Source organism: Delphinapterus leucas, chromosome 1 (assembly GCF_059928025.1).
Source record: "Delphinapterus leucas isolate spDelLeu-1000000601 "Yukka" chromosome 1, BTC_Dleu_Yukka2, whole genome shotgun sequence".
Taxonomy (NCBI): Eukaryota; Metazoa; Chordata; class Mammalia; order Artiodactyla; family Monodontidae; genus Delphinapterus; species Delphinapterus leucas.
Window position 1 is genome coordinate 186,270,707 of NC_143129.1, and position 19,829 is coordinate 186,290,535.

The following is a 19,829-nucleotide window of genomic DNA, read 5'->3' on the forward strand; positions in this document are numbered from 1 at the left end:
TGTACACACCATCCCCCCGCCCCCGCCCCAGACTCTCCCATTCTACATTCAGGCCTGCTGGGCCTGTTTCCCCACCTGACTGGTGAGGGGCTCAGCCTGGATCCTTCCAAGGCCCCGTGTAGCTTGAACTCTGGGTGGGTAGCTCTCCTGCCCACCTTGCTGAGCTGGGGGCTCAGTCCTGGCTCCTTCCGCCCCAGCTGCCTCTCCATCTGGGCAGCAGGCGGGGGAGTCCTGGGGGGCGCCTGGATGCCCAGGTCTGCTGGGAGGGCAGGCCCCAGGAAGGTGGCATGTAGGCAGGATAGGGCTGGGCTGGAACCCTGCCCCTCCCTTGCCCTCCCAGGGCCAGCTTTGTCACCAGCTTTGGAATGACCCTAAGTCCGTGTCTGAGCCTTTGAGCCCTCTTTCTCCGGGAGTAGAGGCATTCACCCCCCTCCTGCCCCTACAGGGCACCTGTGTCCCTCACCTGACCCAGCCCTGCAGAGGGGCAGAGATGGAAGCCATCTCTTTGTCCCTTCGTAGGGGCAAGTGACAGGTCTCAAGTTAAGCTGCTGTGGAGGGGAGCACGGAGCAGCAGGCATGGTCCAGCCCGGAGCTGGTGGTCCAGCCCAGCTTAGCTTTTGAGCACAAACTAATGTGCTAGGCCCTCTGCTCCACCACGGTGGGCCCTGCTCAGGAGCTGCTCGCAGGCTGGAAGGGTTTGGGCACATGTGCTGGGAGACAGCCAATGACAGGCAGATGGGACAGGTCGGACCTGGCACAAGGCTGTGCAACAGGTCTCATTAGGGAGAGATCTGGGAAGGCTCCTTGGGGGAGGTGTCCTTAGGGCTTCCCCTTGAGGGATGTGTAGGAGTTTGGCAGGGTGGAGGGCAGGGCCTGGGAGAGTTCCGGAGGTGGAAGGTGTGGGGAGGGTCTGAGGGCTGGAGAGCAGGGCTTGGGGAGGAGGGTGGAAGGCCATCAGGCTGGACCGGTGGGCTGAGGGTTTTCTAGCTGGGTGGAGGGACGAGATGAACCAGAGCCAGACAGCACTGTGCCTCTGGAGCCTCCACTGTGCCCCCCCCCTCCCAGGCCTGTGAAGCCTGGAGATGAGCCCCCAGGGCTGGCTCTGGGCTCACAGGCCCCCCCCCCCTGCCTCCACAGAGTGAGGAGGAGCAGCGGGAGGGGTCGGACTTGGACAGTGCCAGCATCCACAGCGCCTCCGTGCGCTCGGAGTGTTCTGCCCTGATGGGGAGGAAGAGCAAGAGGAGGCGCCAGAAGAAGAGAAGTAAGAGTCTTGTCTGCACGGTTCCCATGGCCACCACGGCGCATGTGGGCATGCAGAGCCCCCTAGGGGAGCAGAGAAGGGCACCCCTCAGCAGACAGCTCCCCTGTGCTTCCTCAAGCACCCTGGCCTCTGTGGTTAGGAGAGGGGGTCCTGTCGAAGTGAGTCTGCATACGTTAGGGACCCGTGATGTGAGCCACCCCAGGGCATTTGCACTGGCAGAGGGGGGCACAGGAGGAGTTGCTTCTTAACCTCATCCACCCTCTACCCATGTATCCCCTCAGCCCCATTCCCCTACCCATCCTCGTTCCCCCTCTCCATCCTCATTCACTCCCTCCCTTGCCTTTATTCATCCAGCCATTCATCTTTCCATGCATTCACCCATCTTTCTTCTTTCCTTCCTCCTCCCTCCTCCCCTTCCTTCTTTCCTTTTATCCATCTTCCATCCATCTCTTCACCTCTTTACTCTTTCAGTCCTCCTGTTGACCCTGTCTGTCCATCCACCACCCAACATCTATCGAGCGCCTAGTATGCGCCAGGGCAGCCTGGGGTGGAGATTGGCTGTGCACTGGGAGTGGGAACAAGGCCCTCCATGACTGCCTCTGCCCCCTCCGCAGTTGATGACGGTGATGGCTATGAGACGGACCACCAGGACTACTGTGAGGTGTGCCAGCAGGGTGGGGAGATCATCCTGTGCGACACCTGCCCGAGGGCCTACCACCTCGTCTGCCTGGACCCAGAGCTGGAGAAAGCTCCCGAGGGCAAGTGGAGCTGTCCCCACTGTGTAAGCCCTTGGCAGACGCGCTGGGGCGGGATTTTGTCTGTGCCTGGCTTCCGGAGTCCTGCACGGTCTTCTGGGGCAGAACATGGGGAAGTGCGAGTGGGAGGGAGGGAGTCGCTCCCTGGTGGAGGTGGGGTCCTGGTCCAGGGTGCCTCCACCTGGACTCCCCCCCTCCAGGAGAAGGAGGGGATCCAGTGGGAGCCGAAGGACGACGACGACGACGAGGAGGAGGGCGGCTGCGAGGAAGAGGAGGACGACCACATGGAGTTCTGTCGCGTGTGCAAGGACGGCGGCGAGCTGCTCTGCTGCGACGCCTGCCCCTCCTCCTACCACCTGCACTGCCTCAACCCGCCGCTGCCCGAGATCCCAAACGGTGAATGGCTCTGCCCGCGCTGTACTGTGAGTGTTACGCCGGCCCGCGCCGAACGCCCCGCCCCCGGCAAGGCCCCGCCCATCACGACCAGGCCCCTCCCCCGGCAAGGCCCTGCGCACAAAGGTCCCACCCACCGAGGCCCCGCCCCAGCAGGCCCTGTCCACCAAAGCCCCGCCTCCCCCGGCCCCGGCCACGCCCACCACGCCCGTCGCCCATGCTGCTCCAGGCCTCACCTACGAAGGCCCCACCTGGCTCTCCGCCTACCAAGGCCTTTAACCCGCCCCTTCCCGTCCAGGACACGCCCCACGAGTACCCCACCCCACCCCCGCCACCGCCCCGCCGGGGCTCAGTCCCAAGCCCCCTCCCATCTGCCCCGAGTCCCGGCCACCGCCTCACCCTGGCCTGCTCTGCTTGCAATCCCCTTCACACTTTCTGGAAACAACCGCTATGAGAAGAGAAAAGCAGTGGTGATAATCCCACCACGGCCCACCATAGCCACCGTTTACCGGGCATCTCTCTAACGCTTACTGAGTTTTCCAGTACCAGGCCTTGTGTTATTCCCATTTTTAGATGAGAAAACTGAGGCTCAGGGAGGTAAAGTGACTTGCCCAAGGCCACATAAGGCTGAACTGTCCACTCAGACTCAGACTGGACCTGGCTCTTGTCACAGGGCTGGGGGTGGCGAGAGGGTAGGAGGCCTCTGGGGCTGGGGCCTCAGTTTCTGCGGGGAGGGGAGAACACCCGCCCCTCTCCCCCCATTCACCGTAGGCAGTTGAAGGCCACCGTGCTCCGAGTTGTCCCCAGCCCACCCCTAGTGCTGGGTCCCCCACCCTGTGGATCCTGGGCTGTGCCTTGCCAGCCCTCGGTTACCTGTGTGCATATGGGCTTCCGTTATGCGTGTGTATGTGTGTGTGCACGCGTGTGTGTGCAGACCCGTATCGTCTCATCAGCGTGCACGGCGTGGGTGGTCTCCTGAGGACAGAGTGGTGTCTTGGAGTCACTGTGGTGCTGTCTGACTTGGAGCAGTACAGCTTGTTGGAGGGAGCCTCGGGGTGGGGCCCTGCAGCTAAGCCCTGAACTTGGGGACCCTCCTCTGTCCACAGTGTCCCCCGCTGAAGGGCAAAGTCCAGCGGATCCTGCATTGGAGGTGGACAGAGCCCCCAGCCCCCTTCATGGTGGGGCTGCCAGGGTCCGACGTAGAGCCTGGTGTTCCGCCACCCAAGCCCCTAGAGGGCATCCCCGAGAGAGAGTTCTTTGTCAAGTGGGCTGGGCTCTCCTACTGGCACTGCTCCTGGGTGAAGGAGCTACAGGTGAGGCACCTGGGCAGGTGTGGCTGTGCTCAGGACCTAAAGGCCCTGGCCAGCTCCCTGAGTGAGGGGCATTGTTGGGAGTTGGGGAGGGGGAGGCGGAAGGTGAGGATTGTCCTGCTTGGGACCCAGGCTGGGGACTGGGGGAGCTGGGTTGGGGGACATGGGGGGGGTCATGGCCCATCTCCCTCCTGTAACCTCTGCGCCCTTTGCGAGCAGCTGGAGCTCTACCACACGGTGATGTATCGCAACTACCAAAGAAAGAACGACATGGACGAGCCACCGCCCTTTGACTATGGCTCTGGCGATGAGGATGGCAAGAGCGAGAAAAGGAAGAACAAAGACCCCCTCTATGCCAAGATGGAGGAGCGCTTCTACCGCTATGGCATCAAGCCGGAGTGGATGATGATCCACCGCATCCTGAACCACAGGTGTGTGCTCGGCGGGTGGGGCCCTGAACCTCGCTGGAGGTGGGTGCCTGCAGGTCTGGGACACACCGGCCCCTTCAGCCTGTTAAATGGGCTCAGGACCACGCGTGGGTGTGGTAGGTGAAGGGGCCCCACTGTCGGCGATTTGACTGTCCAGCTGGAGGGGTCTTCATGCAGCTGGGTACATGGATGCACACATGTGTAAACTTGCATGTGCATGCGTGTCACTCATGGTAGGAGAGCAGTTCCTAAGTCATATGTCTAAAGGGGCAACTTGACGAACGGCCAGTGGAAGCTGTAGATGGGACACTTGGGGGGTCGGGACCCTTGTGCTCCTGGGTGTCTGCTGACGTCAGTGCTTGATACCTGCCGGAAGGTCCTGGGGACCAGGGTGGGCCTGAGCTGTGGGGTGAGTACATGCTTGCTGCTCCTTTATAACACGGCTGACACCACCGAGTGCCATCTACCAAGAGGTAGGTGTTTTATTTCCGCCTTCGTGTTTATGGATGCCAGCACGGTTAAGTCACTTGCCCAGAGTCACACAGCCAAGAGGCAGGGGTGCTGGGATTTGAACCCAGTGCTTTTCTGACGGCAGGACTTGCTTTCTTAGCCACTGTTCCAAACCCCAGTGCCCCTGCAACAGCTCTTTGTTGAGCAGTGTGAAATTGCCCAGGTGACAGTGGTCAGAGGCTGCAGAGGCCAGACGCAGACACCAAGGCAGGGGGGCCCCGGACTGCAAGAGTGGCTTTGGTTTGGTGGGGAGGTGGGAGGTTTTGCTCATTCTTTTTTTTTTTAAATTAATTTTTAAAAATTAATTAATTAATTTTATTTATTTATTTTTTTATTTATTTGGGGTCTTTGTTGTTGCATGTGGGCTTTCTCTAGTTGCCGTGAGCGGGGACTGCTCTTCGTTGTGGTGCGTGGCCTCCCAGATGTCCCTCTGCTCTGCCACTTCTCTTGTTGCAGAGCACGGGCTCTAGGTGCGCGGGCTTCAGTAGTTGTGACTCACAGGCTCAGTAGTTGTGGCGCACGGGCTTAGTTGCTCCGTGGCATGTGGGATCTTCCCGGACCAGGGCTCGAACCTGTGTCCCCTGCGTTGGCAGGCGGATTCTTAACCACTGCGCCACCAGGGAAGCCCCTCTTGCTCATTCTTGAGCTCAGGTGCTTGAGAACAGGCGGTGGCTGACAGGTGGGCTCAGGGTGGGGCCCACGGAGGCTCTGCCTCGGGGGGGACTTGGGATCCAGCAGACCACAGGCGTCCCGAAGGCAGGAGTTGGGTAGAGCAGAGTTTAAGAACCTAATCCTGTCACTCGGATTTCAGCCCTGGCTCCCATTTTCCGGGCTCTGTGCTTCTGTGTTTCTCATGTGAAATGGGATAATGAGAGTACCCACCCCACAGGGCTGCCACGGGGGTTCGAGGAGTGTGCCAGCGCCTGCTAGCATGGCCGTCAGGAAGATGGGCCAGGGGAATTTGAAAAAGTACCCCCACAACTATGAAATACCTCATCCTCCCATCCCCAGCCCTCCTCACTGTGACCTGAGTCCCCCCGTTGAACTGATCCACAATTTTTTTACCTTTGTTAAATTGCATGTTCAAAACAAAAGTGGCAAGTTTTCTCCCTGCCTTCAAAGCGGGGTAGGTGAATTTCCTCCAAATGTATTACCTGAATGGAGTCTGAGTAATAACCAATCATTTATTGAAAAAAAAAAAAAATCCATCGGTTTCCATGGTGACTGGGGATTGGTCTTTCTGTCCATGGCCCCCAGGCTAGCCGTGGCACCCCTGGCCCTGCAGCGCTGCCCTGGCTCGGTTGCCCAGTGCACTCAGGTTGGGTGGGAGGCCCCAGGCCCCTCCCAGGAGCCATATTCAAGCTGCAGTGCAAGGTGCTTCTCTGCAGCAACCCCTCTGGGCTGCTGGCTGTGCCATCAGGTCCCTGTGTCCCCGGGGGTCTTTGGGAGAGGGCATCCCACCTGCAAGAATTACATTTGTCTCTACTTTGCAGGGATTGGCCCCAGACCGGGATGGGCACCCCTCCAGTCCTTGGGAGGTTTTTTCTTTTTTTTTTTGGCCACTCCGTGTGGCATGCGGGATCTTAGTTCCCCGACCAGGGATGGAACCCGTACCCCCTGCGGTGGAAGCTCCGAGTCTTAACCACTGGACCGCCAGGGAAGTCCCTCTTTGGGAGTTTTTTTTTTTTTTTTTTACACCGTACACAGGCCTCTCACTGTTGTGGCTTCTCCCGTTCCGGAGCACAGCCTCCGGACGCGCAGGCTCAGCGGCCATGGCTCACGGGCCCAGCCGCTCCACAGCATGTGGGATCTTCCCGGACCGGGGCATGAACCTGTGTCCCCTGCATTGGCAGGCGGACTCTCAACCACTGCGCCACCAGGGAAGCCCCCTCTTTGGGAGTTTTTAAGCGAGAAAACGAAGGTCTGTGGTCAGGGGAGAGCCATCTGACTCAGTAATTGAGAATTCCGGGGGGATCCTCATGACTGAATGGGATTCACAGTCACCGAGGATGGAGTGGATGCTGGTTCTGTGCTCCCCCGTTAGCGTGGCCTCCCAGATGTCCCTCTGCTCTGCCACTCAACCCGTTCCCTCCTCCCTCCCTCTCACTAGCTGTGTGGCCTTGGCCAAGCTGTCTCACCTCTCTGGAGTCCCTGCCTGGTGCCGCCCTCCTGGCTGGGGCTCCCAGGGGACCGCGGGGGTGAGAAGCTTTGCATCCTGTGAGGTGCCCTCCGTGGACTCTTGCCCGGGTGACCCGCCCTTCCTCCATCTGTTTACCATGTTGCAGCTTCGACAAAAAGGGGGATGTGCATTACCTGATCAAGTGGAAAGATCTGCCCTACGACCAGTGCACCTGGGAGATTGACGACATTGACATCCCCTACTACGACAACCTGAAGCAGGCCTACTGGGGCCACAGGTGGGCCACGGTGGGGCCCCTGGGCGGGGCCTCCCACCCCCCACGGGCCTGGGCTCTGCCCTCATCATCCCGTGCTCTTTCCCAGGGAATTGATGCTGGGGGAGGACGCCAGGCTGCCCAAGAGGCTGGTCAAGAAGGGCAAGAAGCTGAAGGACGACAAACAGGAGAAGCCCCCGGACACGCCCATCGTGGATGTGAGCGGGGAGGGGCCCCGGGGTGGGGTTGCCAGGGGGTCCACTGAGGCTTGGCCATGGAGGAGAGTATGGTCTCCGGAGGTCTCCGGAGAACTCGTACTGCGGGTCTATGCACACGGAGCCGCACCTGCGCGGGAGGGGGCTCTGCGGCTCAGTCAGGGACAAGGGTGACAGGACCCAGCCCTTCCCCGCAGGGGAGGGCTCACACCCTGGGGCCTGGGTCCCCCAGCCTCATGCAGAGCAGCAGCTCCTGGGGGACAGAGTGATTTGAAGGATGGGTCACCAGTGCACAGTGGAGCAGATAGCCTCTACTCAGCGCAGCTCATGAAATTGCATTCCTTTAGTTGAGCTGATTCCAAGCACTTAAATCAAAAAGTGTGTTTCCTACTTCAGGAACATAACTGCTGATTTGCTAATTACACACCATTCGTATCTGTTCAGGGGCAGGAGACCCACAACTTGCCCCGGAGCTTTGAGCCCATCGGGGAGTGGAAGGTTGACTATTATTCATTTAGCAAACTTCTCTGGGTGTCTGCTAGCACCTGGCCCTGGGCTGGCCCTGGGGGAACAAGGCCCTGCCCCCTGTTTCACGAAGTGCTCATCCTCCAAGGGCCCGTGGCGGGTACACACAGAAGTGGGGGATCGGCTTGAGACTGTGGGATGCCAGGGAAAGGTGAATGGGTCTGATACATCAGGAGGACTTCATGGGGGAGGTGGCCCCGAGCTGCAGGATAAAAGAGGTGATGTTCGGGATCAGGCACCCTGGGCATGCATCCAACAAATGTTGCCTAAGTTTTCACTGTGTCCTGGTCACTGTATGGGACTCAGAGGAGCAGGTCACCAGGATGGTGACCACAAGCTGGGCTTAAAGTCAGAGAATCCAGCACTTGGTAAACTGCCCTGATAGGAGAAGTATAGGGTCGACAAGGGAGGACGTGGTGGGAACACCTAAGCCGGGCCGGGAGTCAGGGAGGACTTCCTGGAGGAAGAGGCATTCCAGCTGTGACCTGAAGGATGAATAAGTTAGCAGGGATGAGAGGAGTGGGAAGAGTACTCCAATCATAAGGAACTGCATGTGCAAAGGCCTGGGGGGTGGGCCCTGGTGGCCCAGGATCCAGGGTACGTCTGAACCTCTGCCTCCTTGCAGCCCACGGTCAAGTTTGACAAGCAGCCGTGGTACATCGACTCCACGGGCGGCACACTGCACCCGTACCAGCTGGAGGGCCTTAACTGGCTGCGCTTTTCCTGGGCCCAGGGCACCGACACCATCCTGGCCGATGAGATGGGTCTGGGCAAGACAGTGCAGACCATCGTCTTCCTCTACTCCCTGTACAAGGAGGTTTGAGGCCCAGGCTGGGCGGCTGGGGAGGGGTAGCTGGTGCTGGCTGTGGGCCGGCAGTCTCAGCGCGTCCGTCTCCCTCCCCAGGGCCACTCCAAGGGGCCCTACCTGGTCAGTGCGCCCCTGTCCACCATCATCAACTGGGAACGTGAGTTTGAGATGTGGGCGCCTGACTTCTACGTGGTCACCTACACGGGGGACAAGGAGAGCCGCTCTGTGATCCGGGAGAACGAGTTTTCGTTTGAGGACAATGCCATTCGGAGTGGGAAGAAGGTGTTCCGGATGAAGGTGAGTACTCCTGACCCCGGGGACCCTGCACAGGTGCCCAGTCTGCCCTGGGGGCCGCAGGGGCCCTGCAGTCCATCTGGGGTCTCTTCTCTTGGGCCCTGGTGGAGGTAGGTAGTAGCTGGCACGGAGCTTCTCTTGAGGCAGAGTTACCTGCTGTATCCATGTCCTGGGGCAGAGAACCATAAACAGGGTGGCGGTGGGGCTGAAAACAGCAACAGAATTTATCCTCTCGCCGTTCTGGAGGCCAGGAATCCGAGATCCAGCTGTTGGCGGGGTCCTGCTGCCCCTGAAGCTCTGGGGGAGGACCCTTCCACGCCTCTTCCAGCATCTGGTTGCTGCAGGCGTTCCTTGGCAGTCCTTGGTTTGCAGCTGTATCACTTGGGTTTCTGCCTCTGTTGTCATGTGGCCGTCTCCCCTGTGTGTCTGTGTCTCCTTTTCTTATAAAGACACCCACCCTAATCCAGGATGAGCTCATTTTAACTAATTACACCTGCAAAGACCCTAGCTCCAAAAAAGGTCATATTCTGAGGTTTTGGGTGGACATGGATCTTGAGGGGACACGATTCAACCCAGTCCACCAGCTGTGTGACCTCTGGCAAGTCACTTAGCCTCTCTGTGCTTCAGAATCTTCTCAGCAAAATGGAGATAACAGACCCAGTCTAGAGTTGTGGAGGGTCGAATGAATAAGCATTAGGCGGGGCTGCTCAGACTTCCCTGTGCCCCCGGGTCAGCAGGGGCCTTGTTGAAGGGCAGGTTCTGATCCCGCAGCTCTGAGGTGGGGCCTGACAGAGTCCCAGATGATGTGCATGCTTCTGATTCTTAGGCTGCACCCTGAGAATCGAGGACACAAAGCACTCAGTACTTCCCGCGCCTGGCACGCGGGGGCACTCAGGCAGTCTTGGCGCTCTCACACGCTACCTGCAGTGCTGGGGACTGGCGGATCACCTCCAGCCTCCCCAAGGTTCCTCACCTCAGCTCTCTCCCTCGTCTGGGGGATGGTCGTGGCCCCAGGAGATGCTCAGTAACTATTTGTGTGGGTTTGTTTTTTTTGGCTGCGCCGCGCGGCTTGTGGGAATCTTAGTTCCCCGACCAGAGATTGAACCCCGGGCTATGGCAGTGAAAGCACTGAGTCCTCACTGCTGAACCGCCAGGGAATTCTCAATAACTATTTGTTGAATGAGGGAACGACTCAGTGATTCCAGAGGGATGGGCCTGTGGGCCTGTCAGTCACAGAAACAACTTCTGAGCTCACCCTGGGGTCCTGAGATGGGCTGGGTGCTTTGCTGACTCAGCTTTTTTTTTTTTTTTTTTTAAAGAAGATGTTGGGGGTAGGAGTTTATTAATTAATTAATTAATTTTTGCTGTGTTCGGTCTTTGTTTCTGTGCGAGGGCTTTCTCTAGTTGTGGCAAGGGGGGGGCCACTCTTCATCGCGGTGCGCGGGCCTCTCACTATCGCGGTCTCTCTTGTTGCGGAGCACAGGCTCCAGACGCACAGGCTCAGTAGTTGTGGCTCACGGGCCTAGTTGCTCCGCGGCGTGTGGGATCCTCCCAGACCAGGGCTCGAACCCGTGTTCCCTGCATTAGCAGGCAGATTCTCTACCACTGTGCCACCAGGGAAGCCCTCAGCTTTTCAATTTACTTTATTTTTTAAAATTGTAGGAAAATACACATAACTTAAAGTGTATCATCTTAACCATTTTTACAAGTACGGTTCGTGGACATCAAAGACATTTATACTGCTGTGCAGCCATCACCCCCATCTCCAGAGCTGCTCATCTTGTAAAACTGAAACTCTGTCCCCATTAAACACTAACTTCCACCAGCCCCTGGCAACCGCCTACTTTTGGTCTCTGAATTTGATTATTCTTGGTACTTCATGTAAGTGGAATCATACAGTATTTGTCCTTTTGTGTCTGGCTCATTTCACTCAGCACGTTGTAGCATGTGTCAGGATTTCTTTCCTTTTTAAGAGGATAACATCCCATCATGTGAATAGACCACCTTCTGTTTTATCCATTCATCTGCCTGTGGACACTTGAGTGTTTCTACCTTTTGGTTCTTGTGAATAATGCTATGAACATAGGTGTGCAGAAATATTCATTCAAGTCCCTGCTTTCACTTCTTCTGGGTCTATAACCAGAATTGGAAATGCTGGATCGCATGGCAATTCTATGTGTAGTTTTGTTTGTTTGTTTGTTTTTATATTATTTTTTAAAAATTTTATTGGCGTATAGTTGATTTACAATGTTGTCTTCGTTTCAGGTGTACAGCAAAGTGACTCAGTTATCCACATACACATATCCGTTCCTTTTTAGATCCTTTTCCCATATAGGTCATTACAGAGTATTGAGTAGAGTCCCCTGTGCTCTACAGCAGGTCCTTATTAGTCATCTATTTCATATATAGTAGTGTGTATATGTCAATCCCAGTCTCCCAATTTATCCCTCCCCGTTTTTCCCCATAACCATAAGTCTGTTTTCTACATCTGTGACTCTGTTTCTCTCTTGTAACAAAGGTTCATTTGCACCATTTTTTGAGATTCCACACGTAAGCGATATCATGTGATACTTGTCTCTGTCTGACTCACTTCACTCAGTGTGACAATCTCTAGGTCCGTCCATGTTGTTGTGAATGGCATTGTTTCATTTTTTATGGCTGAGTAATATTCCATTGTATGTATGTACCACATCTTCTTTATCCACTCCTCTGTTGATGGACACTTACGTTGCTTCCATGTCTTGGCTCTTGTAAATAGAGCTGCAATGAACACTGGGGTGCATGTGTCTTTTCGAATTATGCTTTTCTTTGGATATATGCCCAGGAGTGGGATTGCTGGATCATGTGGTAGCTCTATTTTTATAGTTTTTTTTTTTTTTTTTTGCGGTACGCAGGCCTCTCACTGTTGTGGCCTCTCCCGTTGCGGAGCACAGGCTCCAGACGTGCAGGCTCAGTGGCCATGGCTCACGGGCCCAGCCACCCCACGGCACGTGGGATCCTCCCGGACCGGGGCACGAACCTGCGTCCCCTGCATCGGCAGGCGGACTCCCAACCCCTGCGCCACCAGGGAAGCCCTATTTTTATAGTTTTTTTAAGCAATCTCCATACTGTTCTCCGTAATACTTGTAATTTTTTGAGGAACAGCCTTGCCCTTTTAATTCTTGTGGCATTCCTCCTGTAGACAGTATTGCTCCCTTTTTACAGGTGAGGCGACTGAGGCTTGGGGAGGTTAATTACGTTGACCAAGGTCTAGCCCAAAAGAGCAGGGCTGCTGCACACCCAGGTGCCACCTACAGGCTCCCCTCTGCCTCTCTCAGCCCTTCCTGGGCCTCAGCTGACCCCTTTGCTCAGTGGCCTGTGTCTTCCTCTCAGTCCCAGGGCTCCCTGGGCTCTATGGGGGTCCTGTCCACACTCCTCCTCGCCCCTTCGTCTCTGGAGACCCTGATCTGCTGCTCTCCCAGCTCTCCTCCCAAACGCCTCCCTCTCCCTCCAGAAAGAAGTGCAGATCAAATTCCACGTCCTGCTCACCTCCTACGAGCTCATCACCATCGACCAGGCCATCCTGGGCTCCATTGAGTGGGCCTGCCTCGTGGTGGATGAGGCCCACCGGCTCAAGAACAACCAGTCCAAGGTAGGAAGTGCTGACCGCTGGCTCCGGTGCTCCCTGGATGGGCCGGCCGCCTGGTGCCCCCTGACAGGCCCCCTGTCCCCCCTCCCCAAGTTCTTTAGGGTCTTGAACAGCTACAAGATCGATTACAAGCTGCTGCTGACGGGGACCCCCCTTCAGAACAACCTGGAGGAGCTCTTCCACCTGCTCAATTTCCTGACTCCAGAGAGGTTCAAGTGAGTCGGGGGACGGCTGGGGAGCTGGGGTGGGGGGCAGCCAGCGAAGAGGGGTCAGTGCCCATCCCGGCTCTGGGGCTGCTCGCTGGACCTCGGTTTCCTCATCGGTAGCGTGGGAGTGTTAGCAGTGCGCCAGGCCGTGCCGAGCCCCGGGGAAACATCTGCTCCTGCTAATCCTGCCATTCTTCCTCAGCTCTGCCCCTGAAGACGCTGGGGGTCCTCCTGGGATCCTGTCCCTTCCCCACACCCCTGGCCCATTCCTGTCCCTCCACAAAGATTGAAGTGACCACATGGGGGCCAGCGATGGGAGGCAGAAGGCTGGGGTGGTGGTGGTGGAGATGGGGGTGAAGACAGAGCTCCGGCCTTCTTCATCTGATCCCTCAGTTTCCTACTCAGGGGATTCAGGGTGGAGAATGCTGATTCTGGAATCAGGAGATGTAGATTCGAGGGCAGGCTGGACTATATAACCTTGGGTACCCGTCAGCCTCAGTTTCCTTATCTGCGATATGGCTAAGAGTCCTAGAGACTGCATGTCCAGGACAGCTTTGAGGACAGGAAGGCATCCTGTGTGGCTGAGACAGCTGCGACGGGTGGGGGTGACACAGGCTTAGACAGAGACTGGAAGGACACCTAGGGCAGGGCCAGGGCTCCGTGGCCCACCAGCCAGCCTGCCCTGTGACCCTCTGGCAGGTGGCCGGGGGCGGGCTGGCTGGCCCGCTCCCCCACCCCAATCCTGGTTCCCTTTGCAGAGGGCTTTGGCCTGCTCCAGGCTCTCATCCCAGCTTTTTCTTGCAGCAACCTGGAGGGCTTCCTGGAGGAGTTTGCCGACATCTCCAAGGAAGACCAGATCAAGAAGCTGCATGACCTGCTGGGGCCGCACATGCTAAGGCGGCTCAAGGCTGATGTATTCAAGAACATGCCGGCCAAGACTGAGCTGATCGTCCGCGTGGAACTGAGCCAGATGCAGAAGTGAGCAGCCTGCCCCGTGTCCCCTGGGCTTGTCTTCTAGATCAGAAGGGCCTGACCTGGCCTTCCTGGGCTGCTGCCCCGGGTGGGTGGGAGGGCCTTTTGGCCCCGCCCAGGCTTCAACTCACCTTTTGCACATACTTCGTCTTGGGGCCTCTTAGATTTCAGTGACCAGCGTTGGGGCTGCCTGGGTCCTTGCACCGTCCCCCAGCAACTTGCTGGGCAGCGCCAGGCCTGTGGCTTCACCTCTCGGGGCTCCCCGTGGTCTTTCTGTAACTGGTACTAGGGCAGCAGCCCCCAGGCTCCCCACAGAGCAGAGTGCCCTCTCGGAGGCTGGTGTGGCCAGGTGTATCCAGCTTGCCTTTCCTCCTTCTTCTGGCAGGAAGTACTACAAGTTCATCCTCACACGGAACTTCGAGGCGCTGAACTCCAAGGGGGGGGGGAACCAGGTGTCACTGCTCAACATCATGATGGACCTGAAGAAGTGTTGCAACCACCCTTACCTCTTCCCAGTGGCCGCCGTGGTAGGTCCCCGTGGCTGCCACCGTGGCCGCCGTGGTAGGTCCCCGTGGCTGCCACTGTGGCCGCCGTGGTAGGTCCCCGTGGCTGCCGCCGTGGTAGGTCCCCGTGGCTGCCACTGTGGCCGCCGTGGTAGGTCCCCGTGGCTGCCACCGTGGCCGCCGTGGTAGGTGCCCTTGACCACCATGGTGAGTGCCTGAGGCTGCCGTGGAAGGGCCTGAGGCCGTGGTAGGTGCACGTGGCTGTGTCGTGGTGGGTTTTCTGTGGCCCTCGTGGCAAGCAGCTGTGGCCGCCATGGTGCCCCTGGCTGCTGGGAATGAGGATTTGGAGGCGATATGGGTCCCCACTGTGCCAGAAGTATCTGAGAACCTATCTCTGTCCACTGGTCAGCCAGGCCCTCTCCTTCTCTGGACCCCTCCTCGTGACCATAAAGTAATGGGGGGCATCGGGGCACCACAGAATCCCCTCCAGCCTCAGCGTCAGGGGACCGCAGGCCAGGATTCCGAGGGCTGACCTGGCAGTTGGGGAGGCCTGGGTGGGGCCCCCAGGTGATCTGATGTGCCGCCGTGGGTGAGAGACTGGACCCCCAGCCAGACCCCCGGCTCCAGTCCTGTGGTCTCAGGACAGTCAGTGGTCCTCTTGGGGCCCCAGGTTTATCCTCTGTGAAGTGGGGACAATAACAGCACCCCCTGAAAGGGTGAGGGCCAGACCAGAAAGTCCACGTCAGTGCCCTTGGCGAGAGCTCGGCACAGCGGTGCTCACTGCGGTCACGGCTATTCTGGTTTTAATTTAAACGCTCCATGGTTTACACCTTCCCCCGCCCCCATCCCTGCCCCCAAACAAGAAGACCAATGCAGAGTTCGGCGTGGAGGCCATGCTGTGGGTGACCTAGACTCAGCCAACCCCAGGCTGATCTCACCATGGTGGCCCAGCAGAGGCCTTTGGGCTAAGGTTCTGCCCAGCTGGGGGGCCGGGTTGGCCTTGCCTGGACGTGCCCTGCACATTCCTGCTGGGAAGGCCGGCTCGGCTCAAGGCTCTGTGTCATCCTTCCGTCCACCGATGCCTGTGGTCTTGGTGGAGTGCCAGCAGGGGGAGATGGAGGGCTGGGCCCGGGGAGTCTGAGCCCTGCCTGGGGAACGCGGCGCTGGGAGCATCCGTGTGACCTGCCCGCCCATGCGCCCTGCAGAGCCTGGCCTGACCCGGGCTTGGGCTCGGCGCTCCACCCGCTGTTGGGCCCTTGTCCACTCTCTGGGGCCTCTGGTGCGGAGTCAGAGAGGAGAGGGGAGCCCCCAGCACCCCTCCTTCTGCTGTGTCCGCAGGAGGCCCCCGTCCTGCCCAATGGCGCCTATGACGGCAGCTCTCTGGTCAGGTCCTCGGGGAAGCTCATGCTGCTACAGAAGATGCTCAGGAAACTTCGGGACGAAGGGCACCGCGTGCTTATCTTCTCCCAGGTGAGCTGCCCCCAGGGGGCTGCTGGCCTCCCCGCCTTCCCTAGCCCAGCCCCACGCCTGCAAAGGGCGTCCTGCCCCCACTAGCTGAGGGCACGACCTGCCAGCAGCCCTCAGGTCCCGATGCCATCCCCACGTGGCTTGTGTGGCAAAAGTCGCTCCTCTGGGCCCTGGTGTGATGCAGCCGAGGAGAGCTGGTTGGGCGCCAAGTTCGGGGTGCTCAGGGCGTGTTGGTGGGGAGGACCAATGTCCACCCCACCAGCTGCTCCTCTGGCCTGCTCCTCCTGGAGTGTCTGTTCAGGCTGGGATGACAGCCCTCTCCTCTCCCCCGTGCAGCCCAGCTTCTCATGAAGGTGGGGCCCTGTGGTGGGGGCAGCTTGGCGGGGGGTGATGTGTCCCTCTTTCTAGCTTGATCCTGCAGCATCACTTTTTGGGCAGTCAGAGGCAAAACCGTCCAGCCCCAGAGGTTTGTTTGTCTGTGCACTTCCTTCATCCTTCTGCATCTGTCATACGTGCAGCTCTGTGCTAGGCATCGGGGTCCAGCTCTTGTCTTCAAGACCCTCATAGTCTAGTGTGGGAGATGGAGGTTAGAGACAGTTATCCAGCCCCAAGGTCATCTCTGTGATGGGGGTCAGGGATGGCCCTAGGGGCCTGGTGTGAAAAATGTTCCATGGTGGTGTGACTGAGCCAGAGACTAGGATGTGGCTCCTCTGTGTGCAACAGTCCACGTGTAACAGCTGCTCCTGCCTGCAAGCCCCTGATCCCACCCTGGGCCTGCAGCAGGCCGAGGAATCTGGGGAAAGCCGACCAAGCCTGTGACTGTGGGCTGACCTGGAAACTGGATCCAGAATCCCCCAGCCCTCTGCCAACGTAAGACATGATTCTGGGCTGAGGCCCCAAGGGACCAAGTAGAGGGAACTGCACAACTTCTAGAAGTGTGCAGAGAGAGAAAGTGACAGAGATGGAGCCCTGCCAGCCAAAGTAAGCCTGAAAACCCCAATTCCAAAACTCATGAAAACGTTCAATGAGACATTGAATGAGACGCCCCACAAAACAGTAAGCAGAACCCAAGTGGAAGGAATAATAGAACAGCCTGAAAAAGTTCAAATAAACATGTTTAGGAACCTCAAAAATACCAGAGTAACACTCATAAATCACGAAGAAATCGATTAAACACAGGCAGCAAGAGATGAAATAAAACTAACTCGATAGGAAAAGGATCTGCATGAGATGGAGAACAACACATTCCAACAGACTGGATAAACTCTCAACACTGTTGAAGAGAATGGGGATGAATGGGAACCTGGCGTTGAGGAATATCCCCAGAATGCAGCAGAGAGAGACGAAGATAAGACTGAGAAATTACATGGAGGATGCCTTGAGAGGCTCTGGTAATTATGCACTAGGAGCTGCAGAAGAAGAAAGAGAGAAAATGGCAGAGAAGTCAGACTTAATGGGAGTTTGCAGACAGACGTGGAGAAAGATGTGAGGTCTCAGGTCTGAGCACCAAGCAAGATAAATACAGTAAGTCCCGTACATGTGAACGAGTTGCATTCGGAGAGCGCGCGTTCGTTAAGTCCAATTTGTTCGTAAGTTCAACAAAGTTAGCTTAGGTACCCAACTAACACAATCGGCTATACAGTACTGTACTGTAACAGCTTTTTAAGACTTTTCACACAAATAACACATAAAAAACAAACGAACAAAAAATAAAACATTTTTAATCTTATAGTAAGGCACCTTGAAAAGTACAATAGTACCAGCTACATCACCGCCGCTTTTTTTTTTTTTTTTTTGCGGTACGCGGGCCTCTCACTGCTGTGGCCTCTCCTGTTGCGGAGCACAGGCTCCGGACGCGCAGGTTCAGCGGCCATGGCTCACGGGCCCAGCTGCTCCGCTGCACGTGGGATCTTCCCGGACCGGGGCACGAACCCGTGTCCCCTGCATCGGCAGGCGGACTCTCAACCGCTGCGCCACCAGGGAAGCCCCATCACCGCCGCTTTTACGCTTGCTTGCAGACATCCTGGGCTTGAAATAATGATACTGTACTAAAGCACAACGGCTTGTAGAGGATGCACGCGTATGCCAACGTACGCCAGACACATGCACTAACTTACGTGATTGGACATGTGAATGCACGTTTGCATCTTTGAAGGTTCACAACTTGGATGTTCGTATGTAGGGGACTTACTGTATAAAGAAAGGAAGCCCTAGGCACGTCATAGGGAAAACGCCACACTTCAGACCTAGTGTCTACAGAGGAATGACAATCAGACTGTCCTCAGATTTCACATCAGCAACAATAGGTGGCAGAAGACAACTGCAAAACCTTCAATGCGCTGCGGGAAAATGGTGACTGATGATTTTATATCCAGCCAGACTCTCTCTCAAGATTGACTATGGGAGGAATATGGGAGCTCAGAAGGGACTGCTTTTCTCTTCTCCGAGGAAAGGGTGAAATCAGGGAAGACATCACAGAGGAGGTGCTGTTTGAGTTTCCTAGGCGGTAAGGGGGTGGGAAGAGAGTTTAGGTAATTTGGGATGGTTGGAGAGCCTGAAGGAAGCATTGGGAAATGAAGCCCAGATGGGCTGGGCACCAATCCTGCAAGCCTGGAATGCCAAGGTGAGGATTTGGGACTTTATCCTGTGGGGAGAGAGCAGGGAGGCACGTGCTTAGAGCTGTGTCTTAGGCAGATGGCTGTGGGGCTGGTGTGGGGGGATGGAGTGGCTTCGGCGGTTGAGGTCGGAGGCTGCGTTCTTCTTCAGAGAATGGCCCTGCATCAGGTCTGCCTGGGTCCCACCTGTCTCCCCACTCAGCAGGCTGCTCTGTCCTCCCCCACCTGTCATGGGGTCCCTGCTCTGCGGCAGTGCCTCAGGCCTACCCTGTCCCCTGCAGATGACCAAGATGCTGGACCTCCTGGAGGACTTCCTGGAGTATGAGGGCTACAAATATGAGCGGATTGATGGTGGCATCACCGGGGGCCTCCGGCAAGAGGCGATTGACAGATTCAACGGTACCCCCGCCCCACCCCACCCCGGGCCTTCACTGGGGGGCCCCGTCTGCCTCCCCTCCTACGCTAGGCCCTTAGCCAGACCACTCAACTCATGGTCAGGGTAGCTGCTCCTCAAACGGCCGAAGAAAGCAGACCAGTCCTTAGGTCCTAATAGCTGGTAAAAGGGATTCATTCCGTGGAACTTGCCAGGGGCCTGCTGGGGTGCAAGAAGCCAGTAGATAACACTTGCTCAGAGCTGAGAAACAGACAAGGAGGAAAGCAGAAGGGGAGGAAAATCCCTCTGCTTCTGAATGAAGCCGGTGCTGAGGGTCTGGCCAGCACCTGTGGGCTTCTGGTACGGACGCCAGCTAAGCCTCCGGTTATAGGCAGGGCCGGATGGGGCCTGTCCCCGGAACACGGGCTGCGGGGAGGGCCAGAGCAGAGCAGCGCTCCCTTAGAGGAAGGACAGAGGGAAGGGCAGGGCCACACAGGCCCGAACTTCCAACCTGCTCTCTTGCTTGCCTGGGAAGGAGAGGTGAGGGGGCCAGGCCAGGAGCTGGCCATGGAGTGGAGGAAACCTCTGGAGGGGGAAGTGGTCCGGTGCCACTTCAGTGGCAGGTTTGCAGCAAGAGCTGATGAGCTCTCTTTCCCTGGGGCTTGTGGCTGCTTCCCGCCTCCCACCCTCAGAACAGGGCTGGGGTCCCACGGCTCCAAAACCCAAAGCAGCGATTCCTGTTGCGCACTCGCGTCAGAGGTAAACCGAGTACAGTTTCGGCATCTCGATGCGGCCCCAGCACACGTCTAAGCGGGAGGCATCAGGAGGATCGGGGACCTGTTTGCAGCTCGAGTGGGTGCCGTGGTCAGTCCCAGGTCACTCAGTGAAGGGCCCCCATGGGCCTGAGAACCAGCCGTCCTGCCACAGTGGGCACTGACCAGAGCGTCGGCCTGGGCCCTGGAGCTGGGACCCTGAGTGTTCCTTGGCTGCTCTGACAGCATCACGGCCAGGGGAGCCGTGAGGGCGGGAAGGACCGAGTTCTCCGGGGCTCCCTGGGGCCTGACCCTCAGCGGCTCTGCCCGTATTTGCTGGCTGTTTGCAGTTTCTTCTTTGCCGCCCGGGCTTTGATAATCGGTTCCTTCTCATTCTGGCTCCATCCTGTGGGCTCAGGAC

General features: G+C 57.6%; 1 protein-coding gene across 1 annotated transcript in view; it reads left to right on the top strand.

Moving 5' to 3' along the window:
* Positions 1–19,829, top strand: part of CHD5 (chromodomain helicase DNA binding protein 5) — a 57,908-nt gene that overhangs the window by 15,115 nt on the left and 22,964 nt on the right. The window contains exons 8-20 of the mRNA XM_089916990.1: positions 1,138–1,261; positions 1,876–2,438; positions 3,516–4,150; positions 6,943–7,074; positions 7,160–7,268; positions 8,416–8,607; positions 8,695–8,895; positions 12,386–12,523; positions 12,614–12,735; positions 13,531–13,704; positions 14,084–14,225; positions 15,540–15,671; positions 18,565–18,682. Of these exons, the coding sequence (XP_089773116.1) occupies positions 1,138–1,261; positions 1,876–2,438; positions 3,516–4,150; positions 6,943–7,074; positions 7,160–7,268; positions 8,416–8,607; positions 8,695–8,895; positions 12,386–12,523; positions 12,614–12,735; positions 13,531–13,704; positions 14,084–14,225; positions 15,540–15,671; positions 18,565–18,682 (2,782 nt within the window). The remainder of the gene's footprint in view (positions 1–1,137; positions 1,262–1,875; positions 2,439–3,515; positions 4,151–6,942; positions 7,075–7,159; positions 7,269–8,415; positions 8,608–8,694; positions 8,896–12,385; positions 12,524–12,613; positions 12,736–13,530; positions 13,705–14,083; positions 14,226–15,539; positions 15,672–18,564; positions 18,683–19,829) is intronic.